Here is a 26,153-nt window from a genome sequence, read left to right on the forward strand (position 1 = left end):
AGAGAGAGAGAGAGAGAGGAGTTGCACCACTCAGTTCACACGGGTGTGAGTTTTACATTTATGTTCAATAAACTATTCAATCTATCAATTCAATGCACCAACAATGACCTGTTCTTTTTTCTAGTTTAGTCATAGACTTTGGACTGAAACTTCACTTAGTGGTACTCATAATATTTTAGTCGACTAAATCTACAGTTGATTTAGTCGACTAAAATGCATTTTGATTTTTGAGTTGCAGTTTTTATTTGTTGACGAAATTGTCAGTATATTTAGTCTTAGTTTTAGTCATCATAGCTTAGTTTTCATTTAGTTTTTATTCAGTTTTCGCCAGTGAAAAAAGGTAGTCGACGAACATTTTTCGTCATAGTATTAAGTCATCGAAAACAACACTGGGACTGAGGGACTGAGGGACATGACTGCACTGAGGGACTGAGGGACATGACTGCACTGAGGGACATGACTGCACTGAGACTGAGGGACATGACTGCACTGAGGGACTGAGGGACATGACTGCACTGAGGGACTGAGGGACATGACTGCACTGAGACTGAGGGACATGACTGCACTGAGGGACTGAGGGACATGACTGCACTAAGGGGACATGACTGCACTGAGACTGAGGGACATGACTGCACTGAGGGACTGAGGGACATGACTGCACTGAGGGACTGAGGGACATGACTGCACTGAGGGACTGAGGGACATGACTGCACTGAGGGACTGACTCAGTTTGTATTTAACCAGTGAAAAACACATTGAGACTGCTTCTCTTTTTCACATCGAGACTCTTTTTCAAGTGGGAACTGGCCTGCAAGCGGCAGAATACATAATTACACTTTCAACGCTACATTGTACATGTCAAGTTATACAACAGACTGCAAAAGGAGAAGTTATACAAAAGAAGAAGTTATGCGAAAAAAGTTATACAACAGCCAAACAATAAATCCATGAAAAACACCTCCAGAAGCCTATACATGTGTACACTATGTACAACAACACTCCAAAATAGTACACTAACAATAACCGGATACAATACATTTTGCACACAAATACACAAGTACGTTTATGGACGGGAACCAAAAAACAATAAATATATGGGCATATGCAAAGGCTATAGTACACAATACACATCTGAACATGTGCAGGTGTTGGACTGTACAGTTAAGACGATCCTTTTGAAACTTCTCAAGGGAACTTTCAAGGCCAATTTTAATCTGGCTTGAAGGTCATTCCTAGCCTGACACTCATTCTGTCTGAATTTTCATTTCGTTTTCACTTCATTATTCCAGAACATATTTTCTTAATGGGCGTGGCTAGCGATTCCTGGCTGGAGCCAGGTCAGGTCATTCCACGACCAGGGGCCAAAGTAAGTCAGACACTTTTTACCCCCCTTAGATTTAGAGGCTGGTACTACACACCACATGCATGCATGCATGCATGCGTTAGACTTTAGACCAGGACACAGAGATGGTCTAATAAAGGCACAGTCAGTTCTGAGTCCTCACTTGCACCTACAGTACAGTACAGTACAGTACAGTACAGTACAGTACAGTACAGTACAGTACAGTACAGTACAGTACAGTACAGTACAGTACAGTACAGTACAGTACAGTACAGAATAGCAGACAGTGGCACTGTCTGAACTCATCTTCTCCTCCTACAGTACGTGTTAACCACATTAATCCCCATAGCCGACACTGGCATGTCAATGTTTTTCATACCAATCGTTGCATAGAAGCATCATGGTTTTGTTATGCGTACACACCCATGGAACTGTGCCAAGATAACTCACAAATCAAAACATACGCACGCACACGCAGTCAAGTTGTCTACCGATGTTAACCATCTCAAACCCTCACCCTAACCTAACCTCCCACAGGGCAGCACACCTAAACTAACCTATAAGAGTCTGTTTAATTATTTAATAATTTCATTTTATGAAGGTTTACATTTTATACTGTGAATTAATTGCACTAGCAAAGTGTAACATGCAGTGAGGACGGAACGTTTGTTCTAGCCCATTGTTCTCTGGGGTCCTAATATAAGGAGCGCAGCTTCCGGTTACCCTCAGTTACATTCTGGAAAGAAAAGCAACACGTCAAATCTTTTCATTGCTCCGTCTTTATCCCCGTTTATTCAGGTTCAGGTTTGTCAATGAGGTACGATCAGCAGCCCTGAGACCCATAACAAGAGGCTTGTCATGTCAGCTGTCAATCACTCAACTCAATGAAGGCCAATGGAAGACGATTCTTTGCTATTTTTGAATTGGAATCCTGAAAAGTAACCTTTTTATTGAATTTCAAATGCCAACATAACTATATTGGACACAAAAAGACAATAACGTTGTAATACTAGTCATTAAGTACTAGTCATTTAATACTAGTCATGAAGTAATTAAAGCGGGTTTGGAATTGTAAACAGCTGAAATCAATACTATATCAGTAGTCTGATATTAACATGCGGGCCGCATTGAGTGAAGTTGGGGGCCGCATGTGGCCCACTTTCAGCACGTGGCATCATCAAAGCATGCACTGCACCGTTTCTAAACTACCTACTGTACACTACAGTATTGTACTGTAAACTACCTACTGTACACTACAGTATCGCTCCGACGTTGTGCCAGGAGGAGTAAGATAAATTGATAACACTGATCATTTTATAGTGTTTGATAGATCGGGGAGATTTACAAATGAAAAGATCCTAATCAAATCCGTGATCTACAAGCTCACGACACGTCACGTCGCATCCATGTTTTGAGATTATAGATCAGCACTTTTCACTATATACTGCTTAAACATGTATTTTTCTAATTTATGGAATTTGTCAGTTTTTCTTTTTATTATCTCATCTTCTGCATGAAATCACTGAGAAAAAATAATTGAAATTATTTTGAATGCATGATTATTGTTATTAATTATTATTAATCCTTTAATGTTTTGAAATGATAATTCAAAACAAAACCCCCAAAAAAAGAAGAAAGGCACCCATATAATATGTATTCCCCGCGAGCCACGAATGGGTCCCCGACCCACTGTTTGGGAACCAGTCGGAGGACAGTATTGTGTGGCTTAGTGGCCATTATCAACGGGACGGACGCAGTCAATAGGCAGCTAATTGTCATGACATGTACTGTAATAGGACTGTTTCCACAGTCCATTGTGTGTGTGTGTGTGTGTGTGTGTGTGTGTGTGTGTGTGTGTGTGTGTGTGGGGGGGGGGGGGGGGTGAACTCAGGGCTGAGGCTGGACAAAAGGTTACTGGTTGTATATGCAGTGGTGGTGTAAAGCATGGGTTTTCAACAGGTGGTCCGTGGACCACCGGTCCATAAAGGTATTGCATGTGGTTACCTGACCATGCATTTAGTAATGTAGGAAAGGGAAGATTGGTATTTTAATTTATTGTATTGACCACAAGTTGAGAAACAATGCAGTAAATGACGTGGTGACATACGATGCCGTCAGTTACTGGGAAGTCGGACGTCAAGAACTTCCACAGAAAAGAGAGTTAGAATCTCAAGGGAAACTGTACCGGTTTGCCTGGTTGAGTCACCATTATAAGGAAATGTGCCCATAATTAATTGCATGTGTCTACTCGCTCATATACACACAGTAAGTTCCAAAGAACAGCAACATGAGTTTAATATTATGGAAGGTATATCCCCCCCTCCCAACACAACGGTGGTCCCCAGGTTGATTCTCAGTCAGGGTGGTGGTGGTCCCTTAAAGCATTGCTTCTCAAACTGCGGGTCCGGGGACCCCCAGGGGTCCTTGAAGGGGGTTCCAGGTGGTCCCCTGCATGCAGACACATCATCTATAGTTATAGGAATAGGAACCAAAATGGATCCTGTGGCTGTTACTATCTCTGGGACCACCAATGTATATTGTAAAATCAATGTCAATTTCACTCTGAGAGAGTATACAAATGGAACCAAATGGACCCTGATGGGTCCATTTGTTTCCAGACCCATTTGTTAACAGACCCATAAGGGTCCATTTGGTTCAAAACTATCATTTAGCTGGGGACCCCCTGGAACTCCCTCAAGGACCCCATGGCTACACCATAGCTCACACATGCACACACAACACCCATACACATGCACAACACCTACACACACACACACACAATGCCCATACATGTGCACAGCACCTACACACACACACACACACACACACACACACACACACACAACACAGCACACGCCCATACACACATGCACGACACACCCACAGAACACGCACAGAAGTCATGCTTCCCTGCGTTGTGTTTTCCGAGCCTTGAACCTTCATAAAAAGGTGCGATAAGAGTGGAGACTTTTTCCTTCTCTCTCTCTCTCTTTCTTTCTTTTTACACGGTCTAATTAAATTAGCTAACAGTGTTGGGATGTGGAATAGTGTAGTGTAAGCCAGTGCCTCAGAGGGCACCCCCAGGGACAAATTAGCCATTGGGCCAGTGGGGCCGTGGCCGAGGGGCCCTTGGCTATCAGGGGCCCTTTGGGGAAATTGGACCATGAGGTACTAGGTTTGACGCCCTGAAAAGGGCTTCTGGGGCCCTTCATTGGCTGTTGATTTTGTTAAATGTAGGTTAAAAAGATGATAAAAACACAAAAATGTTGCGTGCACGCGCGCTATGGGGGCCCTGCAAATATTACCGGCCCAGGGGCCCTCATCGGGGTTAATCCGTCCCTGGGCACCCCACACGATATTGTGCGTGCGTGTGTGCGTGCCAGTGTTGTTTTCGTCAACTACAACTAAGACGATTTTTTTTTGTCGACTACCTTTTTTCACTGACTAAAACTAAATCAAAACTAAATCAAAACGAATCTATGATGACTAAGACTAAAAAAACTAGACTAAAATGTCAGGAACATTACAACGACATCAAGGCCTGTCAAAACACATTTTAGACTAAAATCGTATGACATTTAGTCGACTAAAACTAGACTAACACTGAGACATTCCAGGTGACAAAAAATGTGACTAAAACTAAGTGAAAACTATTCAAGAGACAACGACTAAAACTAAAATAGAAATTTGCTACCAAAAACAACACTGCGTGCATGATCATTTTTTCATTTTAGTCGACGAAATCAACACTGATTTGAACACTCAGAGTTACAGACTAATGTTATGGATTGGTCACTCAGGGCTATCTCTTTATGGGTCTCTCTGGTATTATTATTGTCCACTCATTTTTTATAGTCAGTGTGGCAAAAAGATGGAATTTTGACAAAAAATGGGGGTCGCGGCCTGGAAAGGTACTGAAAGAACCAGTGGTGTTGCATAAGCCATGCGTTTCCACCTGAACATTCCTATTCACAATGTGGAGAACACAACAACAAAAGGACTTTGTCTGAATGGAGGTCTGTGAACAAAGCTCCTCTATACACAACGTTAGAACAATACATACAGTGCTACTAGTACTACTGTACTACAAGTAATACACTTAACCCATTCTGACCTGAGATCAGATTCATACGAGTCCAGTTTCCACTGGACACACACTGGTCTGATTAAACCCATTCTGACCTGAGATCAGATTCTAAAAATGTCAGTCGTTCTTCGATTTTTCAAAAATAGCAGACCTACAAGCTCGTAGCGCGCCACTCTGTGGCGCGCTATGAGCTTGTAGATCTGCTATTTTTCAATAGCTAAAGCACGACATGATGCTAACACCAAAATGGGTTCCCGGCCAGAATGGGTTAACCACTTGACGGTAGAGGGTACAAGTGCTGAAGCAATAATGTCACTTTTAGACAGCTATTATGTCCCACAAAATTATCAAAATTATAAAGTTACATACATGTTTAACCCACTTTTGGTGTTTTAAGCATCATGTTGTACTTTAGCTGTTATGTTGAAAAATAGCAGATCTACAAGCTCATATGAGCTTGTACAGTAGGTCTAGAATGTAATTCACCTTTAAATGTATTCATTTTTATGATCTGCAGCATCTAAAACTCCGTAGTCTTCCACTTATCAATTGAGGCATTCCAGCCAAACCCTCAGACTCAGAGGAATCCATATCACAATAAAAAAAACACAACATAATTTATAAAAAATAATAGAGAGAGATATACAATAAAAAATAGTTCCACCATGTTCAGTTTCGAACATATACAGAGTTACTAGTAACATATTACTGTAATAAATTACTGTAATAAAGAGTAGCATAACGAATTACTCTGCAGAAATAGTAATATAGTAACTATTTACTCCGCCAAAACACGCTTCGTTACTCCTTACTTTCACTTACAAATGAGCGTCTTTTGTTTTGGATAATTCGTTCGGTTATGCACTCATAGTATAGATGGCTGTTGCATGGCATGCAAAAATGGAACAGATCTACAAGCTATCAACGGGTAAAAACAGACATGCGTTGTAGCTTGTAGATCTGTTTTTGTTGGCCCTGCACAGCCTGCGCACAGTTATGACGTAGCGTATGCGTCTGGGGTCTCAGACTCGCTGCACTTCCAAAAAACAACAGAGACAGACACAGACCATGACAGAGAAATGACTCGGTATTATTTTGCATTCTTGTCCGTCAAAGACAAGAACCGGGCTTTTGCAGTGGCAGCTCCCAAGCTCTGGAATGAGCTGCCTCTGCACATAAGACAAGCCCCCACTCTTCAGGTGTTTAAATCACGCCTCAAGACATATTTCTATTCTTTGGCTTTTCCAAGCATAGTTTGAGCTTTTGATGTTGAAAGTGACACTGTGTACTGTATGTTGTTTGTTTTTAAATGAAGTTGTGATTTTTATTATTTTATTGTAAAGCACTTTGGTACAACTTGTCGTTATTTAAATGTGCTATAGAAATAACCCATTCTGGGCGGGAACCCCTATTGGTATCTTACCCCCTCAGGCCGGGCACCCATATATGGGTTCTGTACAGTATGTACAGTATTCAAAAATGTAATTTTTTTGATGCTGCTATATAAATATTTGAAGTTTTTCAGAAACCTTAGGTCAGGATTTTAGAATCGGCCTTAGGCCTAAATGGGATAAAGATGGTATGGTATGGTAAAGATGCCAAGTATATTAATGGATCCAAATATTGTACATTAACCACTTCGGCCATTTGAATGAAAATAGGCGATCTACTGTACTGTACTGTACTGTACTGTACTGTACTGTACTGTACTGTACTGTACTGTACTGTACTGTACTGTACTGTACTGTACTGTACTGTACTGTACTGTACTGTAGCCTACTGTACTGTACTGTACTGTACTGTACTGTACTGTAGCCTACTGTACTGTACTGTGCTGTACTGTACTGTACTGTACTGTACTGTACTGTACTGTACTGTACTGTAATGCACTGCACGTAGCCCTCATCAAAGACACAACACCCCACGCACTGCACTGCACTGTAGCCTACTGTACTGTACTGTACTGTACTGTGCTGTACTGTACTGTGCTGTGCTGTGCTGTAGCCTACTGTACTGTGCTGTACTGTACTGTGCTGTACTGTACTGTACTGTACTGTACTGTACTGTACTGTACTGTACTGTACTGTACTGTACTGTACTGTACTGTACTGTACTGTACTGTACAAGCTCACAATGCAAAAGGTTGCGATTATTTTCCAGTGAATGTGCCGTTTCTCACCAACGTTCTGGAAGCTACAGGGGGCGTCGTCAAAGTCCACACAGCTGATGTCCAGCGGGTCCAACTTGGCGATGTGGTGCCCGCGCACCTGGAACACAGAGCAGGGGTGATTGGGATAGTTTTTAATTTAGTTTTAGTCACATTTTAGTCACCTGGAACACAGAGTGTTGATTTTTAATTTAGTTTTAGTCACATTTTAGTCACCTGGAATGTTTTCGTGTTACGACTAAGTATCATACGATTTTTGTCGAACCAAATCTACAATTGATTTAGTCGACTGAAATGACCTGAGGCCGATGCTTCTAATCTAAATCAGTTTTCTGATAAACCTGTGTTTCTATGTCAGTGGTTCTAAACCTTTTTTTTCATGTCAAGGACCCCCAGAATTATCTGTATTTGGTCATGGACCCCCATCTGAAAATATGTTGTTCCAGGGACCCCCCCCCCCCAAGAAGCAAAGATTTGAGTTGACCCATTCTGGACGGGAACCCCTTTTGGTGTTAACTTCTAACCCATTTTGGGGTTCTGTACAGTATGTACAGTATTCAAACAAAAAATGTATTATGCTGCTATATAAATATTTGACGTTTGTCAGGACTTAGAAGGCGTTTTTAGAGTCCAAAATCGGTTAAAATGTTCGCTCTGAAAGAATATATATATTCAAAGATTTGTCCCACATTTTCACGATTTTTCAAAAAAATATCAGATCTACAACCTTGTAGCGCGGCACTCTGTGCCACGCTATGAGCTTGTAGATCTGCTATTTTTCCAACAGCTAAGGCTAAACATAATGCTTAATAAAAACACCAACAAAGGGCTTCCCCGTCCTGAACTGGGTTAACCTGCATTCTGACCTGAGATCAGATTTAAAAAAATGTCTTCTACATCCTGACAGTTTTCCATTCTGACCTGAGATCAGATTCTAGAGGGGATCAGATTAAAAAAATGTCTTCTACATCCTGACAGTTTTCCATTCTGACCTGAGATCAGATTCTAAAAAATGTTCTTCTACATCCTGACAGTTTTCTGAAAAATCCATGTTTCATTGTCAATCGATTGTGTCAGTCGTTCTTCGAATTAAAAAAAAATAGCAGACCTACAAGCTCGTAGCGCGCCACTCGGTGGCGCGCTACGAGCTTGTAGATCTGCTATTTTTCAACAGCTAAAGCATAACATGATGCTATAACACCAAAAGGTCCTGAAGTGGGTTAAGATGGCGTTCTGAGGTCATTCACCTGGTAAGCTCGTATGAGCGTCTGAACGGCCAGGTGATCCTCCACCAGCTTCGCCACGTCGGGCTGCGACCTCGCCAGAGCCTGCTGCTGCTGCTGCTGCTGGTGGCTGCCGACCAATCCCTGATGAGCGGCGGCGGCGGCCCCGCCCAGCGGAGGAGGGCTCTGATAGGCTGCCCCCGGGGGGGCGCCGGCCTTGGCGTTGCGGAAGAAAACGTCCCAAGACTGCAAGAAGAAGAAAGAATACGGTTAAAAAAAATGTTTTACGGTTAAACAGAAAGGTTCTTTTCTTTTTTTTTTATATATATATACATTTTTCACCCCTGTGTCAATCATCTAATGTGATCCTGGGCTCTACACACCCTCCGCCAACCTGGGGAGAGCAACGGACTTAACTCATGCTTCCTTCATGCTTGAGTGTCCAAGTTGCTCCTTTACACCTGACAGGGGGGAGTTTCCCTGGTTGGACGTAGCGCGTGGAAGGAACACGTTATTCCAACCAGTTCCTTTCCCCTCCATCAGGCGCCCCGGCTGGCCAGGGGGAGGCTGTTTAGAGACCAGGATTACTGCATGTTTTTGTGAGGGTACCTACCCTAGGGGACACGGAGAGAACATGCAAACTCCACACAGAAAGGCCCTTTCGCCAACCCCGCCTTCAGGTATGGGCACTGATGACGCGGAGGAGGAAACACGCCGCCAGCACCCACAGCGCCCCGAGCGGGAATCGAACCCAGGACCTTCTAGCTGTGAGGCGACAGCACTACCGAAAGGTTATTTTCTAGCTGGCAACCATTCGTTACCTACTTTGAGAATCTGAGGGTACTTCCGACAGACTAATTGAACCAATACTATGTGTGTTCTTTTTGCTTCCTCATAACGATAGAACTCTGTATAAAATGGTAAATGGTGCATTTATATAGCGCCGCCTTTATCCAAGGCGCTTTACATAGATTGTGCATTACATTCACCCATTCATACACCGATGGCAGCAGAAACCATGCAAGGCACCAACCTGCACATCGGGAGCAATTAGGGGTTCAGTGTCTTGCTCAAGGACACTTCAACACTAACTCTGGGGGAGCCCACAGGGTTCGAACTGGCAACCTTGTGGTTTCCATCCAGCCACTCTACCCCTGAGCCACCGCCGCCTCTGTATAGAGGGTGCTGTATGACAACGTTTCCGATTCAACACAATATTTTCCAACATAACTTGTAACTCTTTTGAACTCAAATAACCCGACTCATAATTGCATTTGTTTTGTTTTGTTTTATTTTATGTTTTGTTATTTATATTGTTTTTGTTATCTGTGCTTAAATTATAATTTTTGTTTACTACTGTTCATATTATATGTCAAATATACATGGTTGTTTTTGTATGTCTGTACTCAATTGTTGTTATTTTTTATATTGTTTAATGATGACGATAACTGTGGGGGGAGGGATGGGGTGAGGGAGAAAAAATATGGTATGTTCAAACTGTACTACATTGTTGAAAACTACTACCAATAAACATATATCAAAAAAAAAATTGGGTGTAAAAAGCTCATAGCTCATAGCTACGAGCTTGTAGGTCTGCTAGTTTTGAAAAATCGAAGAACGACTGACATAGAAACATAGCTTTTTTCAGAAAACTGTCAGGATGTAGAAGACACTTTTAGAATCTGATCTCAGGTCAAAACGGGTTAAAGAGATTAAAACAAAATTATTATACAGTAGGCAGAAAGACTTACTTAGTTACTTCCACACATTTTTTCCCCCTTTATTATATTATTTATTATTCAGTGTCTCATTTTATTGAGTTGTTTTCCCCTGATGGAGGGGAAAGGAACTGGTTGGAATAACGTGTTCCTTCCACGCGCTACGTCCAAATGGGGAAACTCACCCCCTTTCAGGTGAAAAGAAGCAGTTTGGACTCCTCATGCATAGATGGAAGCATGAGGTCGGTCCGCTGCCCTCCCCAGGTTGGCAGAGGAAGTCTAGCGCCCAGGATTACATTAGGTCACTCATTGACTGGGTGTAAAATGGGTTGCAAAATCGTGGGATACTTTTTTAGAAATAAAACAAGTTGGTGATGAATACCTGAAATCGGTCCAGGGTCATTGCATCTTATGCTCAGCACTAGACCTGGTGTCTCATATAGCAACATATATATATTTATTTCCCATTTTGAATAAGAATTTTCAGAAAACCTTAGGTTAGAAGGTGTTTTTAGAACACTGCTTGTATTAAACAACGTTAAACTCACCAACATTGCAGTTTGCAGTCATTAGGAAATCCCCAACCATAGCCGTTTTTATGTCCAATTTAAAAACGTATGTATTTAACATTGCCTATCCCAGTGATGTCTAATAACAGCTACGGTAGGTGTTGCCTGGACTTTACATTAGCTGTGTTTCTATTAAAGGTGGGAGTATTTGTTGTAATTTATATGCTCCTATATCTTATTTTAATTGTATCTATTATAAATCTGTATTCATTTTAAAGTTTTTATTCTGTAAATGAAATTCTGTGAATGAAAGGTGCTATATAAATAAAATTGCCTTGCCTGTAGGGAAAGCTTGACTTATCCTCTTTCAAACACCAAGAATTGTACATTACATTCACCCATTCACACACACACTCATACACCGATGGCGGCGGAAACCATGCAAGGCACCAACCAGCACATCAGGAGGAGCAATCAGGGGTTCACAGTCTTTGCTCAAGGACACTTTGACACTAACTCTGGGGGAGGAGCCCACAGGGTTCGAACCGGGAACCTTGTGGTTCCCATCCGGCCACTCTACCCCTGAGCCACCGCCATGCACCCACCTATGCACAGCCACACCAGAACATGCTCTCAGCCTCCCAGGCTCCAATACACACACACACACATTGGACAGAACCTTTCTCCACACTACTGTCGCACAGTACACACGCATGCACGCGCGCACACACACACACACACACACACACACACACACACGTCTACTGTACGCATTGATTGCGTCTATTTGAACAACCCTCACCCCAGTTATTTTCTGAACAACCTTCCACACAGAAGTGATCCTCAAACATCTCAATGTAATAAGCAACAAACAATCTAGTGTTGCAAATTGCAGCTACAGGTGCCCAGCATAAATTAATGATAGTTATAGGAACCAAATGGCGTTAAATTAACACTTTACCGTTTAGATTACGGTCCCACAGATTTGAAAACAAAACGAGTTTAACCACCAAATGTACTGGATGTTTTACACCTGTTTTAGTGCTGCTCAAACACCCCCAGGAACTGCGAGTGCCGACAGAAACAGAATAAAACAAACTAAAAACAAGTGTCATTTTATCACGAGCATTAGTGAGGACCAGTTATATGTTACTGGGTGAGGTCGTCCTTGAACAGTACTCTAGACTGTACACAGACAACAATCTAAAGAACTGTACATGTTGTACTGTACCTTCATGAATGATAAAGTCTGTGCTTTTCCGGCTGTAAATATTATGGCCAGTTTTTTGTTTTGACACTGATATGAAAAGAAGCTGCTTTCATTTTCTCTCCTCGTGTATGTGTGCTCATTTCATAATATTATACATAAAACATTTCCCATCAGCGCAGTTTTGTTTTGAGACACTTTATTTTTTCTTTTTTTCAAGATTTGTTTTTGTTTTTCGATAGTCACAGTGAAGACAGACAGGAAAGAGAGAGAGAGAAGGGGGAGAGAGAGAGACAGAGAGAGACAGAGAGAGAAAATGGGAGAGACATGCAGCAAAGGTCGTCATGAACGGGACTCGAACACGCGACACGCTGTCAGGCCAAAGCCTATAATAACCCATTTTGGGTGGGAACTCCTTTTGGTGTTAGCATCATGTCATGCTTTAGCTATTGAAAAATAGCAGATCTACAAGGTAGGTCTGCTATTTTTGAAAAATAGAAGAACGACTGACATAGAAACATAGCTTTTTCAGAAAACTGTCAGGATGTAGAAGACATTTTTATAGAATCTGATCTCAGGTCAAAATGGGATAATATAGATAGGCCCTTGCCTGACAGCGCCCGCTGGTCGAGTAGTCCACACACACACACACGCACGCACGCACGCACGCACGCACACACGCACACACGCACACACGCACACACACACACACACACACACACACACACACACACACACACACACACACACACACACACACACACACACACACACACACACACACACACACACACACACACACACACACACACACACACACACACACACACACACACACACACACACACACACACACACACACACACACACACACACACACACACACACACACACACACACACACACACACACACACACACACACACACACACACACACACACACACACACACACACACACACACACACACACACACACACACACACACACACACACACACACACACACACACACACACACACACACACACACACACACACACACACACACACACACACACACACACACACACACACCTAACCTTGTGCACGTTCTTGGGGTTCTCCAGCCAGGCGTCGTACATGTCCTCCACGTAGTTGGAGCTGGTTCCGTTCAGGAAGGGCTCGGCGGCCACAGAGGAGGTGCTGAGGTTCCGCCGCGGCTGCACCGCGAAGGTCCTGGGGCTGGGAGGTCCTTCCAGCAGCCTCGTTGTCCTGGGTCTGGGAGGTCCTTCCAGCCTCGCCCCGGGTCTGGGAGGAGGCTGATGGGAGGAGGAGGAGGACAGTCTGGGATGATGGTTCTCTGTCCGATGAGCATGAGCTGTGATGGGCCGGAGCCTCACCACCGTAGTCCTTAGCCGGTGCATCGTCTCCCCGAGTCCCACTGGGAGTCCACAAGTCCACACACCACCTCCAGTCGTCCACACACCACCTCCAGGCGTCCACACACCACCTCCAGGCGTCCACACACCACCTCCAGTTGTCCACACACCACTTCCAGGCGTCCACAGGAATAGCAGAGCGGCTCGCCTCAACACGCAGTCGCACCTCTGGCGTTTAATTCGGTGGAAACGTCTCTCTCTATACCTGCTGGTGGTATATTCCTAAAAAGACGTAACCAACGTAAACTATGCCTATAAACGGTTAAACCTAACCTTATACCTAATATACCTTAACCTCAGTAAAACGGTGCCGAAACCTCAGCGTATACTAGGCTATATTCCTCAGTAAAACTATGCCTAATGAAAAAAAGCGGAGATCCGGGCACACTTAATAGTTAAAAAGGAAGACCTATACAGTCTTCTGAACTATGCCTAACCCTAAACTTATTTCTAACCTGATCCGCAGTAAATAATAATAATTGTAAAAAAACAATACACGGAATATAAGAACCGCCCCCACCTAGCGGTCGGCGTGCGGCCCGGCGCGAAAAAATGTAAAACCGCGGGCGAGCGTACGTGCTTTAAACGAAGGCGAGCTATATATAGCCTTCCCGGTTATATACGGTCCACGTTCACACCGCGCAGAGGAAAGCAACCATAACCTCGTATAGGAGGTTATCTTTTTTTCTTTCTCCTCGTTGAAGGCTATACTTTTACGTACGTATACGTAACGTGGTTTGGTTGTAGCTCTGGGTGGGATACCGCGAGGACACACCGTTGTGTTGTTTACGTTCTGGTTGGTGTGTAATAATACTATTATTGTGTGTCACAGTTCATTGTCGACGGTGCTTACGTGTGTCTCTATTGTTCTCCCTCGCCCGCCCTGACGCCCTATAGGGTCCGTTTGTTTTGTTCTACTGTACCTTTACAGTATACTGTATAATATCTCCTTACTCTAGTAGCGGTAACTAAAGTGCCGTGCTGCCTCTGGCGACTGAATCCAATAAAAAGGTGCGTTGTCGTTGACTCTCACGGCTGTTCCTCTGTCGTCCTCCAGGGGTCAGCCTTGCTCCTCATCATCAGGGGGTCTGTATAGAGTTATTAGAAAGTGAGGTTATGATTAAAACTTAAAAAAAAAGGTAAAAGCTCCATATAATCATAGTAACCGGGGTCAACCAGAGTACCCAGGGTTATACAAGCTTGCTAAAATACATATTTTATTCTGCTGTTTCTTAAGTTAAAGGACCACTTCACCACTTTTCAACCTATCTTCATATAATAGGTCCTCACTAATAATCATGATGATAAAATGGCACGATTTTTTCTACTCAGTCTGTGTCTCATATAGGAGGGCTGTGGGCAGTTTAGAAACCGTCTTCCAGTGACATCATGATTAGGCAGATTGTTTTTTAAACAAGATTTTTTTTTTTACAAAAATGTTTCGATTTTCATTATCGTGAGAACGATGGCTTCCATTTTCGCAGCTTTTCAGGACTAGAAAGCCTGCAGTTTCTATTAGCTTGTATTCCCCATCGATGATGTCACTGGAAGACAGTTTCTGAACTGCCCACAGCCCTCCTATGAGACACAGACCTGAGTAGAAAAACATTGCGCCATTCTTTCATGATTATTATTGAGGACCTATTATATTATTTAAGTCTTTACTAAAAACCCATTTCTTCTCCCTGGCTTTAAATGTTTGACCTAATTAACCTGTGTACTTTTGTGTTGCTTTGATTTTGTTTTACTATGTTACTTGTGTCATGTTTCCTGTACAGCACTTTGGTTGGCCTCCTGGTCTTTGAAAATGTGTTCTATAAATAAAATTTGATTTGATATGAAGATAGGTTGAAAAGTGGTGAAGTGGTCCTTTAAGTACAATGGTTTGGGCAATAACAGCTGCAACTAAGTGTGTACTGTGCAATAGCCTACTGTATATGTCATGTGCAATAACATGAAGTACGGTTATGTGTGTGTTCTTGGTGTATTAGTTTTTATAGTCTTATAGTTTATGATGCACTGATCGGTTGGCACTTTTAATGTTGTTGTACTTTTTACAATGACAACAAAGATCCATCTATCTAAGCTTCAAATGTATGGTTGGTTGTTCCAAATCCAATGTTTCATTCATACATTCATTCATTCAAAAGAGCTGGAAAGATGTGTTGACCTCTTAGAGCTATTTAACACTTTTAAAAACAGAAAGAAAGACATAATATCACCTACATACACGTACTGTATAAGTGTACAGTGTCTGATTGTTTAAAGGTAGGCTACACTGTACATCCTTTAAATGATACCTATAAACAATAACTTTAGTTTAAAACAAAACACACCTACCTTTAAACAGTCAGACACTATGACATCCAATGCTCATTATGATTGATTGATATTTGTATCAATTGACAGTTTGTAGAATGGGTAGGCTACAATATAATGGGTAGCCTACAGTTCAAACGATAGACAACAGTATACAGGTCAATACATATTGTTACATAATCATTTCAGGCTGCAAAAGAACACCCAAAACAACCTAATAACTATTAGCGCCAGCTATAGTGGGGCTCTGCGGTGGTGCTGTGAAGGTTCTAGAGTTCGGAACAGTACCGTCTGGTTAAGGGGAAATGACAGGAGCACCGCAGGAGAATTGTCATTTCCCCTTAATGTCTTAATTACCGTCCACGCACAGCTGGACCATGGGGCTGCTAAATGGTCTCTCAACAACAACCGGTTGGACATTACACTATACTCCACACGGCTACGGCCCGCGTATAATGTTGTACCATATTTAACTCTGATAAAAGCTAAAAGAGTGTCATTTATAAATGAACACTAGGGAACAAACTAATACATAATGTAGCCTACACTAACTTGTACACTGTGTCTAATGCGCTTGTTTGTTTGTCTGCTATAGTGTACTGTAGGCTACAAGTTTCACACTGCGCATGGAATGCATGGAATACGGATGTGTATATTACAGGAGAAACTCCCGTTAAACTTTCCAAACAAACTCCGGTAAACTCCCGAAATGTACCGTCACTCACACCTGTATATGACCGTATATTAACTGTATAAAGTGCCCATAATTTCACGCAGCAGTGTAAATACTACACTTACCGTGCGCGCGTGTGGCGTTAGAAGCCGGCCGTTGTTGAAGCAGCAGGCTGTTTATTCCGTCTGGTTGTGAATGATATTATTATGTACACACGGACTAGTTACTAGATGCGGTCACTGTGTCTCTCACACAGTGATCAGTAGTACAGTGACAGACTCACTGAGTCACAGACAGTGTGTAGGTCAGTCCGTCCAGTGAACTGACTCACCGTTTGGTTTCATCACCACCTGCAGCATGATGGAACTGAATGATCCATGCGCGTCACGTGCCGGCCCCCCTACGTCAGTCAGTGTGCGCGCACACGCACGCGTGTACACACACACACACACACACACACACACACACACACACACTGTACACACTTTCAGTTTACATGAGTAGGCCTGCTATGGGCCCTAGGCTATTTATTCAGTGGTTATCTCGAGCTTACGTTTTCATTTCCAGTTTCGTGCAGTGCTTTAATGCCAGCTGATCTAGACTACAACAATTTCCAGGCCAAAAAACTCCTTACGCCTATATAAAATATATTAATAGTAACCTTTTTCCTCAAATATTTCTTAGCTTCATCATATAGACAGCATCATCATCAACTCTTCTTATTATTTAATGTGCATTTTTCAGAGTTTTAACTGTCCTGTAAACTTGACCTTGAATTGGTTCTGTAATCTGTAGTCTATAGCCTACTTGTTCTGCTCTTGTTCCCCTCTGCCTACCTAATCTCTTCCCCTGAAAACAACAGGTATATACTCACAAAAATGGCTGCGGAACTACATATTTTAAGATGTGGGTCGGCGGCCAATTACATATATTTTTGGGGGTCCTTGAGATGAAAATGTTTGAGGCTTTTCAGAAAACTGTCATGATTTAGATGGGTTAAAACAGGGTCCACCATTGCGGAAATTGCGGAAATGGTAATTGCGGAAATTGCGGAAATGGTAATTGCGGAAATTGTCATGATTTAGATGGGTTAAAACAGGGTCCACCATTTTCAATTCATCATAAATGAGCTATACAGACAGCAATAATAAAGGGTCCATTTGGTTCCTGTCAATCATTGAAGTGGGAAACCCCCTTTGTGTGTTGTGTGCTCAAGGACCCCATCGAAAACGAGATGATGTGAAACAGAAATTATTGAATAAAAAAAAACCTCGAGGCCACTGCCCTGGGGGTCCACAGACCCCACTTTTAGAACCACACCGGGCTCATTATGTAGAACAGTGGTTCCCAAACTTTTTCCATGTCAAGGACCCCCAAATTGACACTAATTAGCCCACGGACCCCCATTTGAAGAGATAATGCCATGCAGGGACCCCCATAAGAGAAGATTTTTATACGGCTATAGTGCGTGATTCTCAACCCGTTTATTCTCAACAGTTTAAAATGATTATAGGCTACAGACGGACCCCCATTTAATGACATTTATATCTCTGGGACCCTCAGTTTATTCTACAATCAATGTTAATTTAACTCTCGAGTTTACTAACGGGTCCACTTGGTTCCAAACTTATCATTTAGCTGCAGTATAGGGGTCCGGGGACCCCCTGGAACTCCCTCAAGGACCCCTAAGGGGGTCCCCAGACCCCACTTTGGGAACCATGACTGCGGTGTAGAACAGATATAGAACATGTGCTTACTTTGCAGTTTCCAGACCTTACACGACTCAGTCTGACCTGACTTTATTGATGCAGAGTGACTACAGTTCAACTTTGCCCCCGAGTGCAAAGGTTGACCTTTCTGCTTAATCCATGTGTCATCACCTTCACTTCAAATGATAAGCATGCACGCTGACGCACGCACGATCACACAAACACACGCACACACAGCCACACACACACACACACACACAAGCGCGCGCACGCACGCACGCACACACACACACACACACACACACACTATATATTGATGTGTCTGTGTGTTTCTATGTGGAGGGCGTTGCTGAAAATGAGCACATGTGCTCAGCTATACTATACCCTGGGTAAATAAAAAATCACACCCGTGTGAACCGAGTGGTGCCACTCAGAGTGGCGCCCCTACTTGTACTCGTGCTCATTAATACGTATACATAGGTGAACACATAGGTGAACACGGACATTGCTGGTTGTAGGAGTGGTTGCACCACTCAAAAACACTACATATACTTTTAAGTATATTTCAATGTACTTTTTGAACCTTGCTCAAGTACATTTTGAATACTTGAATACCGTAGTATTTCTACATTGCAGTATAGTGGTACTTTTACTCAAGTAAAACATGTGTGAGTATATTTCTTCCACCACTGCAGGGCAGACAAAGCAGACACGCGCACACACACACACACACACACACACACACGCGCACACACACACACAATATACTCGTAGTAGACCAAAAAGAATGAGTGATATGATTTCAATTTTATTCGTTTTCACATTGATAAACATTTTTCACTTTTGCTTTTAAACTGACAGCACTGAGAATATAATAAATATAAATAACACGTCGGAAGAATCATTGTCATAAAAAAATCCAACCAAATACACTTTGTTTTTCCCATTAAGAGCATTATGTTACAGAGATTGAGCTATATATCAATCACTTCCTTTTCATTCAACCGAGAGGGGAAAAAATGCAAACAAAAAAAATGCTATATATATATATATATATATATATTTGCATACAAACAGCTCCAAAAGACAGATCTTCAAAAAGCCATAACACAGTATAGGAGCAACAAAGTTGGTAATATCAGTATCGTATTACACGTCATGCAACTGCGAAAACACACTCACTCATAAGTACTGTATATACTCAATCACATATTATTATTTTTTACAGCCTCTGCAGTCCAACCGTTGTCTGCTTATCAGTCCTAGCACCATGTACAGTATATATGGGTGTTAATGTTTACCGTTTACTGTTTCTGCCAGTCTCACAAAGTACACAACGAACCCCCCTGGACTGCTTGTCGTTTGTGACAATTACACGTGTACAGTTATACCACTCAAAAATGTAAGCAACAGAATATCAACAGGTGTATTATAGTTAAGGAATGTTACACACACCATTTAATGCAAGGCCTGCTTACAGCGTGAATGTTTAAGTGTATGTTGTTGGCGCCCTCCTGTGGATAGTAAGAGTATTGCAACGGGGGCCCCAACTAAAATTATATATATATATATATTAGAAAAAAAACTCTGCATATAATTATGTGTTGCGAGGGGGGGGGGGGGCTGACCTGACATGGCCCGCATTTCACTCGCCGATAATGGTGTTTCTTTCGGTCCTTTCAATACCTCAAGGACCTTCAAAATGAGCCATTTCGTCTCTGGCTAAATGTGAGATGAATTTCAAAATAAAAGAAAACAGCCGATCAGCAAAGCTTGTGATGAGCATTGTGAGCTTGTTAGATCTGCCGTGTTTTTGCTAGTTTCCAAAAATGGCATACAGTCCATTTTATGGATTTTTTATTTTTTTTGTTGTGCAAAGGTTAAACCTTCATATTCTGTCAGTAAACGTTGCTAACTTGCTATGCACATAATTAATAAATGGAGAATACATTGCCAGGTGGTTTGGACACAGATCCAATTTTGTTCTGCTCATTTCTTAAGTGTCATCACTTCTCAACTATCCCCAGGTTCTCTCTCTCTCTCTCTCTCTCTGATTGGATGAAATTGTTATCCCGACCTGAAAATGTATTTTCTGTTTACTAAAAAGCGCTGGAGATGCGCCCGTTACTGAACACACACACACACAACACCAGTGAAACACCAGTGTGCCAATTATACACATTGCAGGTTAATTTGGCCCAATCCTGGACCAGGGCTAATTATTCATCGGCACAAATTGCATTTTTCTAATAAATCATTTGAGCTTGAATTGTGTACTTTTCCATTCGCCTTTTCCAGAACCACTTCAAAACCAGTGGTTCTTTAAAAGTAATGAAAAAAACAAAAACAAAAAAAATACATGCTATAATCACCCAAACATACCGAAATATCAATTAAAAAAAAAGTCTTTATGCTGTTATAGAGGTCGGAAAATAGTAGTTAATAATACTAGCAGTTTGCCTGCTGTCAATAAAAAAAAAAGTTAAATCTGTAACTTTTAGCACAGTTAGCAACATGTCGATTATCATGCAACAGAATACCACCCACGATACTTTGTAGTTTAAGTCAACCTCAATGCAGCTGTAGTTTATATTTTCTTCTTTTTTTTTTAAATGTAACGAACGATGCATTACTATTAGTTTTAAACATATTTATAATTCCTCATTTCAAGTGTTTATACACGGAGAGTCAAGTATAAGAACAACAGTATACATTAACATGTTTGGCATGCTACGTGATGTCCATTGCAATTGTCTCTACACAGTTAAATTAATTAATTGAAAATCCCTAAAATGAATTATTTTTTAATTCATTGAATTAATTAATTTACCTCTAAAAAAAAAGGGTGAAAACAAATGGGTCCATTTGTTGCACCCTTCAGAGTTTATAGGGAACCAAATACACTCGTCAGACTGATTTGGAGATGTTCCCGAACAACCCGACCATTATATCTCTCCCCATACCGATATATATCCGCAATTTGTGTATACCGGGGTCGATACAGAGCATACCGGGGTCGATACAGAGCATACCGGGGTCGATACAGAGTATACCGATCCGACACCGATGCGCAATTTAAAAACAAATCTAGGAAGGAAACACATAACAATTCCATTAATAATTGTTAAAGTGCGGACACAAGTTAGTAAAATAATCATGTAAATAGTACAGTTAAAGAGTATAAAACAGTAGTGCAACATCAAGCATTCAATTCAAAAATCTAAAATAAGTGTTTATGATAAATTAAACACCATCGTGTGATAAATTGCGTGGCATGATCGGACCGGCATATATACAGTACGGTAGACTCGCCGATAACAACACTTTTTTCCCCCCCCGATACTATAATTATCGTATCGGAAACGACTAATATCAACATTGAGGTTTTTGGCTGTGTAGGGTTCAGGTTCTGGTACACCACTCAATAGGTTTTTATGCAGCTATAGGTAGTACGGCGGTCGGCCTAAAACCTCCACAAAACAAAAACCCCAAAAACATTATGTATCAAAAAACAAACAAGGTCCAGTCACTGTGATATATGGTTACTGTAGAATCCATTTTTAAACGCAGGCAGACTTATTCATGCAGAAAAACAGTCCTTGGTGTAACACGTAGAAGTCATGCTCAACTTGTAGACGGGGGAAAGACGTACGTAACGTCACGTGTGTGTGTGTTGTGTGTGTGTGTGTGTGTGTGTGTGTGTGTGTGTGTGTGTGTGTGTGTGTGTGTGTGTGTCTGTGTGTGTGTCGTGTGCGCGCGCGTGTGTGTGTGTGTGTCAGAGAAAGAGTCAACCATTAGAGTTACTCTACAATTTAAATAGACAGCAGTCGTCGTCAAAATACTATATACTAGTAAGAAACAGAAGTACATTTTCATGGAATTAGAAACGATGAATCTCTGATGAAAGTATTAATTAATATGATTCATACGGTACGTGTTTATGCAGCCCATCTACGAGTTCAGCCGCGGTGTGAGCTTGTAGATCGACTGCTATATGTTTCCGCGGTCACGGTAATGCCATGACTCACCATCGTACTGCTATACGAGTTGAGAAACAGAAGTGCATTTTTTCATAAAAATCAGTCTTCTTTGAATGAGAGGGAGATTTGTCAATTAAGCGATATTACACGAGAGGAGGGTGTTCTCTGTCGTCATTAATTAATGCGCGCCTGCGGTGCCGTATAGGAAATCGCCGGAAAATTATTATATATTTTTTTAATGACAGATGTAGTCACTACGACCACAACAGTCCCAAGAAACTAGCTATAGCCTAGCCACCTATAGCGTCTGCTGCGCTCTGGGAGAAAAGAAAAAAACACAGCTGAAATCGATGTTTTGAGTAGGTGTTCCTTTGCGCTGGTTTAAGGAACGGCTAGAAGCTGATAATTCAACCAATCAGATTGCTTCCTCTGAAACGACCCGTTGTATAATGTCGCTTAATGCTCGCCGGGATTAAGACCAGATCTACAAGCCGACGGCTGTGTGAGCTTGTAGATCCGTCTGAAAGGAGATGCTGTGAGCGAGTCAGTGATGGCGTGTGAGTTTGGAACACTGTGCAGCAGCGGAAACTAACTAAGAACATTTAATCAAGGTCTGTACTTTACGCACCGGGGTCCCACAGGGCTCTATGCTCGTGTGTTTTCCATTTTCTGTAATTTGTGGGGAGAAAGCTCTCGCAGGAAAGTAGCCGATCGGCAAGCTCACGTTGTGACGCGACGCGTCGCACTGTGAGCATGTAGATCTGCTATCGTCCCCCAATGCTTTATGCTTCTACTCAACTACATCTCAGAGCCTGAGGCAAAGATTGTTTTAGTGTTGTTGTGGGTGTTGTTTTTACTTAAGTTTACAAGTGCCTTTGTAGATTTTGGTCATTGTTACAAATCATATATTTCCACTTTGTGCTATTGCTACTCTTACTTATGTAAAAAAACGAAAACAAAAAACCAATGGGAACGTCTTCCACACTATAGTGTTGATTTTATCGACAGCAGATCTACAAGCGCACAGCGTGTCGCGCTGCGACGCATTGTGAGCTTGTAGATTGGATATTTGCAACCAAGTGTAAAAAGCAGTCATTACGGCGCAATCGAGGTCCGCGCCAAAATACATTTTTTTGCGACAAAATTAACTGCAGATTTTAGTCGACCGATGACTAAATGGAATGTTAATCAAAAGACCGTGACTATTAAAAAAAAACTATACGTCAACATTTTCCTGTCAAAATGAACACTATTCCACACTAGTGACGGATGGCATATACGCACAGCAGTGTTCCTGACTCACGTGAGATGTCGTAGCAGGTTGTTGTTGTAGCGAGGGGTTGTAGAGGTCTTTATGGTGAATATCTTTGTTCTTGGAAGAGCAAACAGTGAAGAACATAATCCTATTATGTCCTAAACCGTTGAGGTTTTGTACTTTTGACACACACAGAGAAAGGGAAGAGCAAAGTTATTTCTGTGAGGAGGCCAGACCTTGATCCCCACTTTTCATCCACTGGTTGGTGGTGGTTCTCCTTTTGTATTAGTATTGGTTCCCGTTTTTTATTTTTTTGCTTTCTCCATCATGTCTTTCGTGTTATTCTAAGGGGAGCATCACCGTCCTGCAAAAAGAAGGGACATTTACTTTACTTTATTTGTTTCAATTTGGACAGGACAATGCATATTATTAACCCATTTTGGCAGATAAAACAGTTTTCTTAAAAAAAATGATGTTTCTATGTCAGTGACGCTCAACCTTTTTCATGTCAAGAACCCACAGAATTATCTGTATTTAGCCGTGGACCCCCATAGGAAAATATTGTTCCAGGGACCCTCCCAGAAGCAAAGATTTGAGTTAAAAAACGTTCGCTCTGAAAGAATATATATTCAAAGATTTGCGCCAAATGTTCACAATTTTTCAACAAATAGCAGATCTACAAGCTTGTAGTGCGGCACTCGGTGCTGCACTATGAGCTTGTAGATCTGTATAGATAGATAAAGATAGATAAGGTAGTCCCCACATAAAAATATAAAACAAAACATTGCCTTACATTAGGAAACAAAGTATTAAAAACATACATAGCCTACACAAGGAAAGTACAAAGGTGTAAAGTGCATCTAAACACATTTTGTACATAATACGTCCTGAAACGTCATAAGGATTGGAACCGAGAGGTGCCTTAGACGTCTGTGGACGTCCTAGCGACGTCCAAACGACACGGGGCGAGATAAGAACATTCAGAATTATTCCTATTTTTTTTTTTGGCATTTCGCTTTTCGCTTGCCGTATGCTAACGCTCTGTGCAACTATTAGCTTGTCATTGACTCCCATGTTAGCGCGGCGGAAAGAATGACTCGTATCTCCTGATCCAGGGCGCTCTCCGTGGTGATGAATGGATCGATATGCTGGCGCTTCATTACTGCTCCTCATCCGTCTCTCCCGCAAAATATGAACGCTTTTTGGAGCGTATATAAATATATTAAGATGATCGGAGATTGTGAGGTCCCTTTGTCAAGTCAACTTTTTTAAGAAAGTGTTTCCGGTTCATGGCTTTCAGAGTAAAAGCGCTCAGACAACTCTGGCACCCCGGGAGCTTCTATTTTGATGCACTTCCGGCACTTAAAGGGTTATACATTTCAAATTTTGCAACTAGATATGAAATGATGACACCTGCAATGCTTATCTAATGACATGTACTATTCATCATTCGATCGTCTCCGTCAGGTATAAACCTCATATTCCAAATCTGTCACTTTTCCAGGATCAAATAAGAAAAAAGAAAAAATCACACCCGTGTGAACTGAGTGGTGCAACTCTGTGTGCCCCGCGTCCGAAACGGTTAAGAAATAGTGTTACCGTGTGTGTGTGTGGGGTCTCCGGAACATCCAGACCCCCAGGAACGATGCCCAGGGGGCCGGGCCGATTGCGGTGGTGAAAATATGCTATTTCCGTGCTCAGACCCAGGGACACAGCCAGCTGTCTATAGGAGTGTTTGCACCACTCAAAAGTGACAGATAATCAGTAAATCTGACCCTAGATCTGTACTCGGAGGCATTAAATAGAACACCGGTCGTGTCTGTGGGTTGATACAGCCTGTTACAGTGTCTTTCCAGTCCAATTCCAGGTCTTTATTTGTGTAAGGTCCAGGAAGTTGCCTGCTTCCACGCAGCATTATGCGATGCGTTCTTGTCTCGTATAGGAGTCTCAAACAAGGTTGTTTCTTAGAATAAATACGTATAAAAATTGTAAAATTACATACACAATTTACACCCGTGACATATTTTTGGCTGTGTACCCTGTGGTGTTTGTTTGGAGTTAGCTGTAATTTTGTGTGTGTGTGTGCGCCCTGAGATCACCATCAACTCACAGCACATACGTGTGTGTATGACCTACATGAGTCATACAACTACCTACTAGGACATGGATTTAATATCGCAGGGGAATGGAAAGAACAGGTTGAGTACATTACATCCGAGTTTACAGCTAGGCTGAACCTGATTGACGCCTCACCACTACCACTGCTGATGAAGTTGGAGGCCATTAGGCAGGTTGCCCTGACTAGAGTACAACACCTCTTCTCCAACGTTCATCTAGAAGCATGTAAAACACTTATATGGAGAAGGCGATGCTTTCTGTACCCGTAATCTGTATCCATGAATCGCAATGCATTTTTCCCATAGGCTTTTCAAGAAAGTATTTATTTGAAGACGGTTACGCCGCGGACAAAGCCAACTCGGATCGTGACAAATCATGACAATGAACACAATATTTTGGGGGCCGATCAAATCATTAGAAAGAAGA

General features: G+C 41.9%; 1 protein-coding gene and 1 pseudogene across 2 annotated transcripts in view; both read right to left on the minus strand.

The window, feature by feature from the left end:
• Positions 1 to 13,496, minus strand: part of LOC308317687 (2-oxoglutarate dehydrogenase complex component E1-like) — a 64,574-nt gene extending 51,078 nt beyond the window's left edge. The window contains exons 1-3 of the mRNA XM_080766893.1: positions 13,335 to 13,496; positions 8,844 to 9,065; positions 7,609 to 7,696 (exon numbers count right to left, since the gene is read on the minus strand). Of these exons, the coding sequence (XP_080623019.1) occupies positions 7,609 to 7,696; positions 8,844 to 9,065; positions 13,335 to 13,376 (352 nt within the window). The 5' untranslated portion in view covers positions 13,377 to 13,496. The remainder of the gene's footprint in view (positions 1 to 7,608; positions 7,697 to 8,843; positions 9,066 to 13,334) is intronic.
• A 7,837-nt stretch (positions 13,497 to 21,333) lies between these two features.
• Positions 21,334 to 26,153, minus strand: part of LOC308317690 (calcium/calmodulin-dependent protein kinase type II subunit beta-like) — a 69,374-nt pseudogene continuing 64,554 nt past the window's right edge. Inside the window, exon 19 of the transcript XR_013966203.1 lies at positions 21,334 to 23,973. The product of XR_013966203.1 is annotated as a calcium/calmodulin-dependent protein kinase type II subunit beta-like (transcript). The remainder of the gene's footprint in view (positions 23,974 to 26,153) is intronic.

The sequence above is a fragment of the Protomyctophum bolini genome (assembly GCF_963924005.1).
Source record: "Protomyctophum bolini genome assembly, chromosome: 6".
Classification (NCBI taxonomy): domain Eukaryota; kingdom Metazoa; phylum Chordata; class Actinopteri; order Myctophiformes; family Myctophidae; genus Protomyctophum; species Protomyctophum bolini.